General features: G+C 35.8%; 1 protein-coding gene across 1 annotated transcript in view; it reads left to right on the top strand.

Moving 5' to 3' along the window:
- The window catches only part of LOC150087777 (ATP-binding cassette sub-family A member 2-like), a 487,681-nt gene that overhangs the window by 341,380 nt on the left and 129,270 nt on the right, over positions 1-17,031 (top strand). Inside the window, exon 31 of the mRNA XM_090369199.1 lies at positions 12,573-12,859. Within this exon, the coding sequence (XP_090225325.1) occupies positions 12,573-12,859 (287 nt within the window). The remainder of the gene's footprint in view (positions 1-12,572; positions 12,860-17,031) is intronic.

The following is a 17,031-nucleotide window of genomic DNA, read 5'->3' as shown; positions in this document are numbered from 1 at the left end:
TTTGGGATTGGGACATGTGCAATTTTTATTTCTATGTTGTTGGGTTGTTTCTGAAGGGAATAAGTAATTTGAGCAGATTTGCTTGCATTTATAGTCAGATTGAGATCTTTCAGATACTTGATGAATTCACAAGTCTGTGAATTTGCATCATTGATAACTTTCGAATATCATCAATGGCTTTGGAGATTATAAATAACTTTAAATCATCGGCATATGCCAGTAGATTTGGGTTTTCTTGTAGAAGTGGTTGAAGAGATGCTGAAAATATAGTACTGGAGAGAACAGCTCCTTGAGGAATGCCTGTTGAGGTTGTGATGAGAATATTGTCAGTACTAGTGGGGAAGAGGAGAAGTCTGTGATTTAGGCTGTATTGAAGATAGGAAATAATCATTTTGTCAACAAGAAAGTGATTTTTTAGTATTTCAAAAGCTTTTTTGAGATCTGGGTTGTCGAAAGCACCTTTGCTGTCAAAATAGAATACATCGCATTGTGCCTTATCTTGAAACACAGTTTGGATGTGTACAATGGTATCAGCTAGGCTTCTTGTTGTGGAGCACCCTCTAGGACCAAAATGCATATTGACTGGTGCATTAGTGAAGATTGCATGTTGAAGATATGGTAGCATGTTTTTTCAATAATTTTAGTAATTATTGATGAAACAGCAATTGGTCAATTGCCGGGATGGTTATTTCTGCAAGCCTTTTTTAGGAATCAGCATAATCCTGAAAGTTTTCCATTGTCTTGGAAGGAATGGCTGGGAAATGCACCTGGAAATGATATGCACTAACGAATCAATGATGTATGTGCTGGACAATCTAATAATAAAACCAGGGATGCCGCAAGACCTTCACTACTATCAGGGCATAATTGGTTAACTGCATGCTGAACTGTATTCTTGTTCACAAGTTGGTTAATTAGCAAGGCTTGATCCGGAGACACATCATGTTGCACGTTGTCTGCTTGTTCATAAGAATTAAATGCTACAAAATCTGTTTTGTATACCTTCAGTTCAAATGTCAGAATTGCTTGTTTCCATATTGCATCTTATCTATTCAAAAACTAGATCATACTGTAAGGTAGCTGTTGTTTTTGTAGAAAGTGCTCTTTTATTGTGCTTTAGCATTGACATAACATAATTTTTGTATGACTGAATTTTTTTAAGTTGAAACAATGCTCTGCTCTTTTTATATTTTATGTGTGCTGATGAAGTGCCGTGTTTCTTCCACTGTCTGTGATATTTTTGCTTACTTTTAAAGTATGGTTTCAGGTGGGATTCAAACCAAGGTTTGGAGTGAGAAGATATTCTAACAAGTTTGGATGCTGACTCTGTTTTCAGTTGATTCAGCCATTTTATAAGAAGAAAGGTGACATACTGTATAGGAATATTTTTAAGAGAATCCCATGGGTAGTATTTTAAGAGCTGCAAAAACTTTTCTTTCTAAAGGAATTTAATCGATGATATTCTTTTAGTGATTACCAGAGGGGGAGGATGAGGATTCCCTCAGCAAATTGTTGCTTGCAGTTCTATACTTTTGTGGTCAGCTTTAAATGTAAAGTTTCTTCTAATTTTTTTTGTAGTGGAAAATTAGAGAGTATACAAGATCAAGCACTTGATAACCTCTTGTAACAGGGCCATTGATTTTTTTTAGCTCCTAGAACTAAAAATGAGTCAGACAGCAGCTTCATTTGTAAATTATATTTGGGCAGGGGAAGGTTAAAGTCGCCCATTATAATGATATTAGTTTGAGGCTTAAGAACAGTAGTGAGTCAGACAGCAGCTTCATTTGTAAATTATATTTGGGCAGGGGAAGGTTAAAGTCGCCCATTATAATGATATTAGTTTGAGGCTTAAGAACAGTAGTGATCCAGGTTATTACTTCATTAATGATGTCATCAGTAGGTCCAGGCAGAATATAAATATTATGAATTTGAAGCAGAGAATCCTTGACTTAAATAAGTAGGGAAATTCCCTCAAAGTTGAAGGTATTAGAATTGTATGTGTTCAAAGCTTTAATATTGGATTTTAAAATTATTGCTGTCCCACCACCTCTACGATTAATTCTTGATGTCATGTATGGCGTGATCGATATGATTTCTATTCCTCTCTCTTCTTTGGTTAAACAACTGCTTTATATCTAATGATCCTAATGCTTCTTCAGATTGTGTCAGTGAAACTACTCTTTTGAAGTTGAAATCTTTTATTCTGTTATTCCACCTTAAACTCCTATCCATTACTTAAACCAGTGGTGGCCAATCCTTTCCCGTACAGGGACAACGTAACATTCAAAATTAGATTTGTTTCGCGAGCTGCACCGAGTGATTCAAGAAAAATTAATATGTTACATTTTCCATATCTTGTTATATGTAAAGGGAAGTTTTTATTTTCATGTTACTGTTTTTTATTTTCAGGCTATATATAAAAAATGCAAATTCCCAACACTTTTATGTGCAACAGATCTATGTCAATGATTTATTTTTTAGATTTTATTAAAATTATAAAAATATGAGTTACTTTTGTTTTGTTTTTTTTTAAATACTTTACGTTTGTCTTTTTTTTTTAATATATATATTTTTTTTTAATACCTTACTTTTCCTTTTAAATGCTTACTTTAGAAAATTTACAAGCTGAAAAGGATCACTGTTTTTCAATATTAAGGTGAATAAATAATATAATGAAACACCTAACATTGAAAATATTCAAAAATTTTATTAAGTTCAATACATAATAACATTTAATGAGATGATTGAGGCTGGATATTTTTAGATAATTGTTCAAAATTTGGTTAAAAATTTGTGACACCAATTCACAATATGGAATAAAGATGCTCATCTGTTATTGTTTCTGTTTAAATATTTATTTGATTTCATGCATGAAAAAAATTTGCTCACAAACATACATGGATCCAAACAAAGTAGCCATTTTCATGGCATTTTCTTTTATTAGCGGAGAGCCTTGTAGAATTAAAGTAGTTTATTTTCACAGTCCATATACTTATTTTTGAACCATGTTTTGGTTTGAAGATCAATAATTTCAAGTTGCAAGTATTGTAGTTTTCAGCCATAGCAGTAGATGGATTCTCAAACAAGCTCACATCTTTTTCATGGGATCTTATATCAGCAAGATCGACTTTCAAACTCATCAAAATGTAATTGTAATAACGAGAGGCAACGATTATTTGGAAATATGTTTTTCTCTTTTAGCTCAGTACAACATTCAAAGTGAACTAAATAGTCTTGCCCAATTTGGGATTTAAATAACTTATTCTGAAATGATTTGATGTTACCATACAAATCAGAGACCAATTTTCTTTTCCCTTGTAGTTTTAAATTAAGAGCATTTAAATGACTAGAAATGTCTGTAAGAATTACAAGATCAAACAGCCACTTAATATTTGATAGTTGTTTTATTGGTTTTCCTTTTTCTGTCATAAAAATATCAATTTCATGACTCAGTTTAAAGAAATGATATAACGTTTTGCCATGACTAAGCCATCTCACTCCACTATGTAAAATTACATCTTCGTATTCCACTTTAATTTTTGAAAGAAACTGCCAAAACATAGAATGATTAAGGCCATATGATCTTATAAAATTTATAGTTGAAATAACCACATTCATAACGTGTTGGAGATCCAATACTTTCCCACAGAGAACTTCTTGGTGCACAATGCAGTGAATTCTAATTTGAGGGTTCAGCTCTGATATCTATCATTTTCTTGGTTATTCTACCCATAAACCTAATGTTTCTACTAATTATATTTTTTACCCAATCAGTTGTAACTCCCACCAGGTTTTTAATATTTAATTCTAACTTTCAGTAGACCGGCAAAAATTTTCAAAAAGATTTTCAGTTGTAGTTGTTCCGTGCATACTCTATAGATCTGCTAAGTCTCCAACAAGTACAGAATTATCATTAATTCCACGTATGAAGTTGAGGAGTGGGGCTGTGTCATTTACATTAGTACTGTCATTCAGTGCCACACTAAAATATTTCATTTGTTTTATAATTAAATAAGATCTTTATTGTAAGGTGCAAAGGTACATGCAGGCACCCTGACTTTACAAAATCCTTCATGGCACTAAGCCAGAGGTTAACAAGTGACAGATATATCATCTTACAGGAAATGTAATACTGGATATGTACAATAGCTTTAATGTGATTAAATTAAAGAAAAATTATGTATGAATACGTAATGCAGAATTATATTAACTTAAAATTGATAAAATTAAATAATAATAATAAATCAAATTAAAAATAATAAAATAATAATACATCAGATTAAAAATTAATACAATAAATTAAAATAACACAGGATGGTTTTCTTGAGTTCGGCTTTCTTTCAAATTCTTGGCTAGCCAGAGCAATCTCACATCATTCGATGGTTGTGGAATACATGTGTAGATCTAGGATGCGATGTCTATACTTCTTACGATTTTACACTGTCAGCATCCAAGGATTGGGCTAGATGGAGCTTTTGATAAGGAAGGAAGCAATATTTAAGCTCTAGCATTGAAGGAAGAGCAAGAAGCTTGGGAGTGGAGTGGAAAGCTGGTTGGGGGATCTGCCAACACATGATGTCCCACATGTTGGCCGCTGAGATTCCCCCCCCCCCCTGCAATCATTTTTATAGTGAAGATGAGTTGTCTTTCATGCATTAATGCTGAAAATCTGGTTACATTCAGTGCTTTGGCCATTGATTTGGCCATAGAGCATTCATTTGATGAAGTTTCATAGGTAAACTCATACTTTTTTCTAGAAACTCGCACTTCTGGTAACACTGACAGTACTTCCAACTCAGTTGCAATGCCTGTTGCTTTATCCATACACAATTTAAATCCTGATGTTCCAAATTCATGGCGCCTCCGTAGCCAGGTGGGCAGGAGTAGCAGTGCTTAGCACACGCTTCTTGATTAGACCGAGGTTCGAGCCCATGACCACCAAATACGGAGGATGCAGAAAGGTCAGGGAATGACCGCTGCATATCCCCGGAGCAATATGGCCTTAGTTGCTAATGCTCCTAAAAACCAAAAACAAACAACAACATCCAAATTCATATAGTTGACTAAGAGCACCTTCTATCAATATAATTTCAGTGTTCATATCAATTGTACTACTTTGCATGGCTTTATTACTTTATAATACTCAATATTTCATACCAAATAACTACACTTAGTAAATTTAAAAGAAGTAATTTCTGTTAACAAACCTTGTATTTCAGACTGCAATTTGCATCTTTTCCTTTGGCCCTTTCCTTGGTTTCATTTAATGCTGTTTTAATACCCCATAACTGATATTGTACTGCTTCAACAGCTTTTATCTTTCCTTCGATCTTGTTTCTGGTAGAGATTTCACAATAATTTTACGTGCTTTTTAAAATATCCCATCTACTTGGCAAAGCAGCACAAATCGTGTATAATCTTTGTAATGTTCCAAAAAATAATTCTGCTGTTGTTGAAGAATGTGCTACATCAGTTACAACTAAATTTAAATTATGCTCAACACATGAAACATAAAAAAACTCTTCTAATTTCTTGTAAACTTCTTGCTTGTACTTTATTTGTCTCAAAAAAATTTCCAATATTTGGTTCAAATAATTTTTCATTGCTTTCTCTCAGTGCCAAATTTTGTGAAACTAAAAATTTAATTATTTCAATTACTTGTTCCAAAATCATTCTCCAGTATTTTTTTTTTTTTTTTTTTTATTTCTCTATCAAATTTTAATTTACAACATCCATAATTTTATTGTATTTTAACTGGAGCTCTAATTCCTTCCACTGTTGCTTGCATATTTTATGGTTTTGATAGTTTTCATGTGAGCTTAAATCAACTTGTGAATGACGCCAAGAATGGAACCCAGTAGTTTTCAGGAGAATATTTGCATGACAAAACAATTTGCAGCAAAAGCAGAAAATGGCATTCTTTTTTCCGAATATATCAAGTCCTTTCAAGCTTTTCGCCATTTTTTAAGATCCTGAAACGATGCCCAGTTGAAAACTATTCAGTGATAAGCATCAATGGGATAGCATTAGCATTAGCATTAGCATTAGTAGAGGCCTTTGATGCAAGAAAGCAAGCTTATGCAGCATCAACCAAAAAAAAAAAAAAAAAAAAAAAAAAGTAACATAAATAAATAAAAAGAACCACTTCCACTTCACCCCTCTGTTCGTTCGAAATACCTGTCCAGCTGAGCCTTAAACTTATTTAGGCTATCAACTTCCACGACAAGGGATGGAAGTCTGTTCCACCCACCAACCACCCGCTGGCTAAAGGCAAATTTCCGCACATCTATCCTACATCTGTCTTTCCTCAATTTGAATTTATGCCCTCTCAGGTGATTTTTCTGAGCTAGAGGAAGAATCCCATCAGCATTGAGCGTGCTCAAACCATTCAAGGCTTTGTACACCTCTATCAGATCACCCCGCTGGTGCCTAGTTTCCAGACACTGTAATTTGCAAAACTTAAGCCTTTCTTCGTAAGAGAACCCCTTTGTCCCATTCACCAATCTAGTTGCCCTTCTCTGTACTCGTTCCAGCAGCTCTACATCCTTCCTGAAATGAGGCCTCCAGGCCTGTATACAGTACTCTAGGTGTGGCCTGACCATTGCCTTATACAAGGGAATAATCACCTCCTTATCCCTGCTAGAAAAATTCCTATATATCATTGACAATACACCATGAGCTACTCTTGCAGCTCGTCTGCACTGCTCAGAGAACTTCATATCTGCCTGCACCACCACCCCCAGGTCCCTTTCATTCTCTACCACTGTCAGTGTAGTACCACAGAGTTGATACGTTGCTCTGGGGTTGCTGTTTCCCATATGTAGTACTTTACATTTGTCAATGTTAAACTTCATTTGCCACCTCGAAGCCCATCTGCTCAACCTTTCCAAATCCTGTTGCAGCAGCATAGTGTCAGTAGTGTCCTTGACAACCCTGCCAACCTTCGTATCGTCTGCAAACTTGGACATTAAGCCTGATATACTCATCAATATCATTTATAAATACAGAAAACAATAAAGGCCCCAATACTGAACCCTGAGGGACTCCACTAATAACATTAGTCCACGATGAGCAGTGTCCATTGATTACCACTCTCTGTCTTCTCCCCCTCAACCACCCCTTTATCCATAGCAGCAACTTGCCTCCAATGCCACACTGCTCCAATTTGTGCAGCAGTCTTCCATGTGCAACAGTATCAAAAGCCTTTCTAAGATCCAAGTATATAATATCAAAGTTATTCCCTGCATCCAGTTCTTCTGTGACTGCATCATAGTATCCAATCAAATTGGTCAGGCAAGACTTCCCCTTAACAAAACCATGCTGTGTCCTAGCTATAACTGAAGTCTTGTCTAGATGATCCTGCAGTGCTTCTTTCACCAGTGCCTCCATTAATTTTCCGGGAACAGAAGTTAAACTCACAGGTCTATAATTACTTGTGTCAGCCTTTGATCCCCCTTTGTGAATTGGGGTCACATTTGCACATCTCCAGTCAATGGGTACCTCCCCTGAGTCCAAGGAAGCTCTCATAATTATGGCTAAGGGTTTGCTTACCTCCTTTGCTGCCTCCTTTAATATAACTGGATAGATCCCATCCACCCCAGGTGCCTTTCTTGTGTTTATCTTCAACAATTTCTCCTCCACTTTGCTCTCAGTTATTACAAGATTCTCTAGCTTACTGCTAGAGTTGAATACACCTCTGGCATTCCCCTCGCTGAATAACTCCTCATGTGTGAATGTCGATGCAAAATATTCATTTAGTTTGTTAGCTACCCGAGCAGGGTCATCAACAGTTGACCCATCGATCTCAAGTGGACCAATCTGATTCATCCCCTTCCTTCTAGAGTTTACATAAGTAAAGAACTCTTTGCTGTTTTTCTTCGCATCCCTTGCCAAGGATCTCTCGTAATCTGCCTTCGCCTGCCTAACCTCCTTTGTAACTTGGTTACAGATCAACTTGTATCTATCATAGGCGTCCGTGTCACGTGTTAATTTGTATGTATCCCATGCATTTTTCTTCTCTGCCATATGCCTCATTAGTTCATCTGACAACCATTTAGGCCTAAACCTTGAACAATATTTCTTAGTTGGTATGTAAAGCCTAGTAGCTTCCACGATAAGTTCTTTGAATGCTTCCCATTTTGAATTTGCTGTTGGCAATATCATCAGTTGATCCCACTGTATAGAATTTAAATACTGTCTCAGTCCATTGTAGTCGCCTTTACGAAAGCAATACCCCTTCCCTTTACCCCTAATGGTAGTTACCTCTTTGAGTAACTCCCACTTCAGCACACTGTGATCACTGCCACCAAGTGGTTCATTTATCTGCAGATTCTTAATGCATGAAGAATCACTACTGATAATCAAATCAAGAGTATTACTCCCTCTAGTTGCCTCCCGAACATGCTGATGTAGAAAACAATCATCCAATAAATCCACAAAAGCCTTGCTACTGTGTGAGTGACCAGCCCCCAAATTCCAGTCAATATCTGGGAAATTAAAATCCCCCATTATAAGACTCTCTGATTTACTGGCCCACTCTATTTCTCCGAACAGTTTCTTATTATACTCATCAGAGTCATTAGGCCTATAGCACACTCCTACTCTCAATTTTGATCTCCCAATGCTTATGTCACACCAAACTGACTCGACACTGCACTGTCCAGCGATGTCGACTGGCTTCACTTCCTTGGATTTTATGTGTTTTTTAACTAATAGCATAACCCCTCCTCCCTTCCTATCCTGTCTATCCTTTCTGTAGACATTGTACTCCCCAAATTCCAGTTCTGCATTTCTTATATCTGTGTGACACCACGTCTCTGAAATCCCCACAATATCTGCCTTTGATGTTTTGAGCAATACCTCAAATTCATCAAATTTATTTACTAAACTCCTAGCATTGGTGTACACACAAGTATACATGCACCTGTTCTTTTTCTTAGCTACCCTAACACAACCCATGTGTTTACTTGTACCCCAATGATTCCCAGCAGTCTCTGAAATATCCTGCATCTTATTTTCCAGGCTGCGGCTCATTCCAATAGAAGCAGTGCAAGAATCACTTTCACCTCTGCCAGTGGCTACTGTTAATCTATTAGTCCTTGTATCCCCCCAATCTAGCAGTTTTCCGACCCACCTAACATTGCCTCGATAGCATCAGCAAACATTCTTGCACCCTTTCTATTTAAGTGTATCCCATCCCTGTAGAAGCAGTCTCTCCTGTTAACAAGTACAGACCAGGCTGAAAAAAATTCTACCCCTTGAGCCCTGCACAATCTTTCCAGGGCCGATAATCTTTCCATAGCATTTTAAATGTGTATCTGCATTATTGTGGGTTTGTGTTGCATTAAAACTAGGTTTATATAATAAAAGTAGGCAAAAATCTATTTCTTTTAACATCTGATTATAAAATATAAATTTACTGTAATATAAATAAGCAAATATTGAATTTTTTTTGTACAATGAAAGTATTATATTAAGAAACAACCATTTTTTTTGATATTAAAAAAAATAATAATAATAATAAATAAATAAAATATCATTGGAATTCGGGGCCCCTATATTCCCATGCCCTGGGCAGTTGCCCAGTTTGCCCATACCTAGGTACGGCACTGGGTGCCATCCCCTTCCAGTTGACTATGTTAGTACTCACTAGTGGGATGGCAAGTTTCCATCAGTGTGGCACCTGACAATCTAGATGTATTTCAACTCTCAGTTACTGGAGATGTCAAAAGACACGTGAGAAAAACTGATAATTTAGACCAGGAATTGAAAAGAAACCTTTTGCACTAACAGATTACATTCTGTTTCTGCCTTCATTACATTGGATGCATGAATAGCAAATTAAAAGGGGACAGGTGAGTGAAGGTATATTTTCATATAAAACTTAATGTTACAGTTTATATGTGAAATCATTCATGATATCAAGTTTTACAATTATTTTGTTTTGGAATAAAAGGAGATAAAACAGAAAAAAAAAAAAAAATACCTACTGCACAATATCTTTAAGAAATGTGCAAAAGTATTAAAAAAAAATCCATGTTACATTGATTGGCTTAACTTATAAAGGTAAGCAACCGTGTAAAATGTTATATGTCTTCCTGGAATAGCATTTCTTCATTTTTCTACATCAAGGTAATGCCTGCCACCTTTGTTTATTTCTTCTAATCATTAGTACCATGTCACAAATTATTTGAAGGCTGTTGTCTGTTTTGGTTATATTCAAAAGAAAGTCTTTGTATTGTATGTACTTGTTTGACTCTCTCAATATTCAATATAAACAAACCCTTCCTCTTTATTTCAGTCATTCACCAGTCTGCTTAAAGATTAATGTATGCCAAATCAGCTTTCTCTCTTGTTACTTGTTTCTTTTTTTTTTTGCATTTTTGGTTCATCAAAATTCATAGATAGGCAACTATCTATGAATTTTGATAGATCAAACTTCTGATCAAACACCATGCTTGAAAAAAGGACATAGTGGACAACCATTTTCTGACTCTGATTTTTGGCATAAACCTTATGTCTGTCTTTGAAAACAACATGTGAAATAGAAAATCTGAATTTGCATATACTTTCTTAAAAATTATAAAAGATTTTAAAGATTAATTCTGCTTGAGTTTTTACTTAACTGATTAAGTTTTCATCTGTCTTTCCAGAGAGTAAGTAAAGTTTTGCCATTTCTCATAATTTCTGCACTGGTGATTCATACCTTCCCTCCAATGAATACAACTAAACACCAAAACAGTCATTTGGAAGATGGTGTCACATTATTGATCAGTAGTATTGCTCTTTTGTTTTGGGAGTGTTGCTTATTTGTAGTGTAGCAATGTGGCAACTCATTATGATATCCTCACATTAAGGCAGCGGTTCTCAAACTTTCTGAACCCACGCCTCCCTTGACCTGTAAAATTTTCCCAGTGCCTCCCTTGAAGTAAAGCATCTATAATTGTGCAATTTCTTATTTTTAATATGTTAATACAATAATTATTAATACTACATGAAATAATAAGCATCTGTAGTTCTAAATTACGTTAGTAATTTAGAACTACAGATGCTTATTATTACGTTAGTAATTTAGAACTACAGATGCTTATTATTACAGATGTAGTTCTAAATTACACACACACAGATTAAGTGTATCTGTGTGTGTAATTTAGAACTACAACTTCTAAATTACTAACAATTATTATCAGTAAGTAATCACGCCAAAAACAATAAAAAAACAATCACACACTGCTGAAACCATATTTTCAACCATGCAGCTAATGCTATACTATGCAATCTACCTATATATGTCATACATAGTATGCACTAAATTTATATATTACATTACATCATATCAATCATAATTCATCAATCTATTTCAGCAAAATGTAATTTTTTTTTTTCGAAATGTTTATCATGTTTATATTGAAGTTAGAGTGAGATAGGTGGCGGTAAATGCTTTAAAAAATAGGTTATAAAATTTAATGTTATGTTATGAAAGTTTATTTATATGTATATATTTTTTTATTTATATATGTTATGTTATGAAAATTACATTTCTGTTAAACTTTACGCACCTCCTTTTGCTCTAGTCCGCGCCTCCCAGTTTGGAAATCGCTGCATTAAGGGATTACACCTATGCATTAACTGAATAATGCTTCTACTTGCTCTTGCATAAATATCTTTAAAAAACTATATAAATACAAATTTTCTATTCTGTATGCATTAAGGCTTCCTTGTGTGACTCACTAGACACACATTACTTGAGTTGCTACTTTTACACTCCACTGATATGTAGCTTGCTAATATATATGAAAACTGTCCATTTAGGGAAGTTTTAATCCTCTTCTCCTGGTTATGCCACTGTTGCAGCACTGATGGCTGAATGTATTTTATCATTCTATTGCAGTTAGCTATTGTTCTCTATTAAAATCACTCTACAGTGTGTTTCCCTTTTAATTATTTTTTCTTCTTTAATATGTATGTTAATATAGTTATTGTTGAAGCCTTTAATTCTGATGGGATTATCAAGATATCAAATGCAGTTTGACAGAATTGCATTTGATTAAATATTTTTATAAAAACATGCCTGTTATCTGTGTGATGTAGGTATGTGGTTAAATGATATATCTATGTATATAAGTGTATCTGTGTGATTAAATGAGTCATAAATTATTATCATACTAAAAATGAAAAAGTACAGGACTACAGTATATTGTTCATTTTACAGTATATTTATATATAGTATAAGGACTAGTTCCTCAGAATGATATATCCCCCCCACATTTGTAAGTAATGATTTATATAGGCTTCAAGAAAGGTTAGCAAAAAGACAAAAAAAAAAAAAAAAAAAAGAAGAAAGTTTGACATGGCATTTTGATTAACTCTATCATCAGCTGGTTTCATACTTTATAACATAAAGTATAAAAACTCGATAAATTCTTCAACATCAGCTGATATGACACGTTTTTCAGTGGCAGGGTTTTTACAGTTAACCAAAAACCTTATCACTGAAAACCTCCTAAAAAGACTATATACTCTTAAAAATATATCTCTGAGAGTAGTATACTAATTATTTTAATTTAAAATAGGTGGTCAGAGGATTCCAATTCACTTAGTTTAATGCGTACCCTTCGTATGCCTTCTGGAGTAGGTGCCACCTGTGTTCTTAAATCTCCTTTCAACAACAGTTTTGATGAAAAGCTAAACTTCTCAGTGAGGAACTTTGAGTTGCTTTCAGCATATTTTGAGCCATCTTGTGAAAGCGTGTTTGTTCCTGGTCTTCCTTTAGACAACTTTGTCCCACCTCCTCCAACAGCAAGCCCCCATATAAGTAAAGAAGAGGATTTGGCAAATGGTACATGGCCTCAAACCACAGGTATTTGTTAATATTTTTAAATCATTTTTAGTCTTTACCAAATGTTAATTATTATACAGTATTATACATACTGTATAATAGTTTAAATGAAAATGTCCTATTAACCAGTTTTGATTTTAAACATTTGAATTTGATTTTGTTTTTTAAGTTTAATTTAGTTTAAACTTAATGAAAGATTTAAATAGATTGATGATTTGTGAGATAAAAAGGCAGTTCTGAGATAATCAAGCATATTATGCAAACTGGTTATTCTGATAAAAAAAAGTTGGGTACACTGTACCAAATTTGGATGGTATCTTGAAACTGGACCTGATATCAATGAGCTGAGTGATTGTGAAATAATCCCTGCCATTAAAAATTATCTTTAAAGTACTATACAGAAAAGTACAGATTTGTGATTAAATTATTGGAGATGTATGCTGATATACCTTGGGAATTTCTGCATGGTTTGAAAAATACCATAACCATGAATATTTTTAATATTGTTATGGCCATGTTTATATAATCTGTAATGACAGATAGTCTTCATGTGACCCTATAATATAAGAATGGACTCAGTAAAGCCTTAATTATCCCAGCTGTTTGCTAATTAAGAAGAGTCAAAGAGTTATGGACTGGTTTGTAGAAAGTTTTCTTTTCGTCAGAGAGTTGTTAATTACTAGAATGAGTTGACATGATTGGTAATTGACTGAAATTCAAAGGTCAGAAAGGTCAGCTGGCCAGCAGCAAGGGCCTAGACTTCCATGCACTATGACTAACACTGATATCTATGTTAGGGTAGTAAATAAAGCTGTACATGCAGTTTCTACAAGTAAACGTTTGGAATAAATTATTATTTATTCCAAACAAATAAAGCATGCTATCTTTTGCTCCACTGATCCGGATGACCCCCCCCCCCCCCAATTAATCCAGATTAATGAGGGTTTATTGTAGTAGCATTAGCAGTGGCAAATGATGCAAGAAAGCAAGCTTATACAGCATCAGCAAAAAAGAAAAAAAAGAAAGGAAAAAAAACCCACACACACACGCACGCCCTCCTATTTCACTATTTATATTCATTCACCCCAATAGTTTGTTCAGTTCTTCTCTGAATTTATTTAAGCTATCAACTTCCACACATCTATTCTGCATATGTCCTTCCTCAGTTTGAATGTGTGCCCCCTCGTGTGTGGTCTGAGCAAGAGGAAGAATCCCATCAGTATTCACCTTGATCTCAATGATCTCAATCCATTCAAAGCCTTAAACATCTCAATCAGATCGCCTCACAGGTACCTAGTCTCCAGATGCTTTAGTTTGCAGAATTGAAGCTTTTCTTGGTAAGAGCACCCCTTTGTTCACTCACCAATCTCATTGCCCTTCTCTGTACTCGTTTCAGCAGCTCCGCATCCTTCCTAAAATGAGGCCTCCAGGCCTGTCAGCCAGTAATCCAGATATCGCCTAAACATTGTCTTATATAATGGGATAATCACCTCATCCCTGCTAGCAAAATTCCTGTATATCATTGACAAAACCGAATAAACCCTCCTGGCAGCCTGTCTACATTTCTCAGAGAACTTCATATCTGACTGCAGTTACCCCCAGGTCTTTTTCATTTTGCACTACCCTGAGTGTAGTACTACACAGTTAGTACATTACTCTGACGTTACTGCTACCATATGCAGTACTTTGTGTTTGCTGACGAGGCTACTAGGAGACGGTCGTGTTCAAAGCCGCTAAGTGGATTTTTCTTATTTATTGATTTGAAATTATTGTTTTTCTAAAACTTTTGATTTAAATTTAGTAGTATAACATTATTTTGTGATTTTGATTAATTTGGTGTATTTTTTCTTTACTCGTCCTTGTAATTGCATAAAAGTATCGGTAAGGGTTTCCACGTGTTTCAACTCCGCTACCGTTCGTAACTTTCCCGCCTTTGTGATACGATAGTTATATACCGTACTAGATAGCGTTAGTTGAACTTCGTTAGCAGTTAAATTGTACGTTTAAATAAATACATATAACGACTTAGATTACAAACGTAATATAATTAATTATATTTAACATAATTAATAACATAACATAATTAATCATAATTAATTAATAAATTAATAGAATCATGACTCAGACCAGAGCAGCAAAGCAAAAGGCTCAAGCTAATGGAAGTGCTGTGGCTCAGAGCAGAACTGAGGGGGGCAGTTGTCCTCTGACTCACAGCCTTATAAAATGCACTGTTTGCTTGATGTTTGCAGAGCAATCGGGTACGGGACATGATACTGCCAAGGGGGATGTCTTTGTGTGTGCGCGATGCAAGGAGTGTATCGATATCAGGCAACAACTCGGCGTTCTTGTGGGCCTATATGAGAGCTTGAAGGACAGGGTGGATGCCCTCGAAGAAACTAAATTGAGGGGCCCATCAAGCTCTCAGCTGCCCACATCAACACCAGAGCTTGCACTTGGGCATCGCGTGACACAGAGACAACCCCCAAGGCAGAATGCGCTGGTCCCGAAGGAACTAGTAGTTGTTGGTGACTCTATTGTCAGGGAAACGGGGAACATGCTTTGTAAAAAAGATAGGTGGAACAGGACCAGGGTATGTCTGCCAGGGGCAAAGGTTGATGACGTTGTAGAGCGAATATCATCTTTTAAGGGCACAAAAGGTGATATAATTGTACAGGTTGGCACTAATAATATTAAGAGTAGGAGACCGGCAGAATTACTTAACAAGTACAGGTCACTGTTGAACAAAAGCCGAGAATTAGGGTTGAATTTGAAAGTGTCTCCAATTCTGCCCAGACACGATAGGAGGGAGTATATGATGAGAGCCTTGTCGATCAATTTGGCCCTGGAAAGATTGTGCAAGGCTCAAGGGGTAGAATTTTTTTCAGCCTGGACTGTACTTGTTAACAGGAGAGATTGCTTCTACAGTGATGGGATACACTTAAATAGAAAGGGTGCAAGAATATTTGCTGATGCTATCGAGGCAGTGTTAGGTGGGTCGGAAAACTGCTAGCTTGGGGGGAGACAAAGACCAATAGATTGACAGTAGCCACTGGCAGAGGTGAAAGAGATTCTTGCACTGCTTCTATTAGAATGAGCAGAAGCCTGAAAAACAAGATGCATGGTATTTCAGAGACTGCTGGGAGCCATTGCGGTACAAGTAAACACATGGGTTGTGTTAGGGTAGCTAAGAATAGAAACAGGTGCAGGTATACTTGCGTGTACACCAATGCTAGGAGTTTAGTAAATAAATTTGATGAATTTGAGGTATTGCTCAAAACATCGAAGGCAGATATTGTTGGGATATCAGAGACGTGGTGTCACACAGATATAAGGGATGCAGAACTGCAATTTGGGGAGTACAACGTCTACAGAAAGGATAGACAGGATAGGAAGGGGGGAGGGGTTATGCTATTAGTTAAGAAACACATAAAAACCAAGGAAGCGAAGCCAGTCGACATTGCTGTACAGTGCAGTGTTGAGTCAGTTTGGTGTGACATAAACATTGGGAGATCAAAATTGAGAGTAGGAGTGTGCTATAGGCCTAATGACTCTGATGAGTATAATAAGGAACTGTACAGGGAAATAGAGTGGGCCAGTAAATCAGAGAGTCTTATAATGGGAGATTTTAATTTCCCAGATATTGACTGGAATTTGGGGGCTGGTTACTCACACACTAGCAGGGCTTTTTGTGGATTTATTGGATGATTGTTTTCTACATCAGCATGTTCGGGAGGCAACTAGAGGGAGTAATACTCTTGATTTGATTATCAGCAGTGATTCTTCATGCATTAAGAATCTGCAGATAAATGAACCACTAGGTGGCAGTGATCACAGTGTGCTGAAGTGGGATTTACTCAAAGAGGTAACTACCATTAGGGGTAAAGGGAAGGGTTATTGCTTCCGTAAAGGCGACTACGATGGACTGAGACAGTATTTAAATTCTATACAGTGGAACCAACTGATGATGTTACCAACAGCAAATTCAAAATGGGAAGCATTCAAAGAACTTATCTTGGAAGCTACTAGGCTTTACATACCAACTAAGAAATATTGTTCAAGGTTTAGGCCAAAATGGATGTCAGATGAACTAATGAGGCATATGGCAGAGAAGAAAAATGCATGGGATACTTACAAATTAACACATGACACAGAAGCCTATGATAGATAAAAGTTGATATGCAACCAAGTTACAA

The sequence above is a fragment of the Mastigoproctus giganteus genome, chromosome 3 (assembly GCF_048544385.1).
Source record: "Mastigoproctus giganteus isolate SK-2022 chromosome 3, ASM4854438v1, whole genome shotgun sequence".
In the NCBI taxonomy this organism is placed as follows: domain Eukaryota; kingdom Metazoa; phylum Arthropoda; class Arachnida; order Uropygi; family Thelyphonidae; genus Mastigoproctus; species Mastigoproctus giganteus.
The sequence above is the reverse complement of the archived record's forward strand: the minus strand, read 5'-3'. Positions and strand labels throughout refer to the sequence as shown.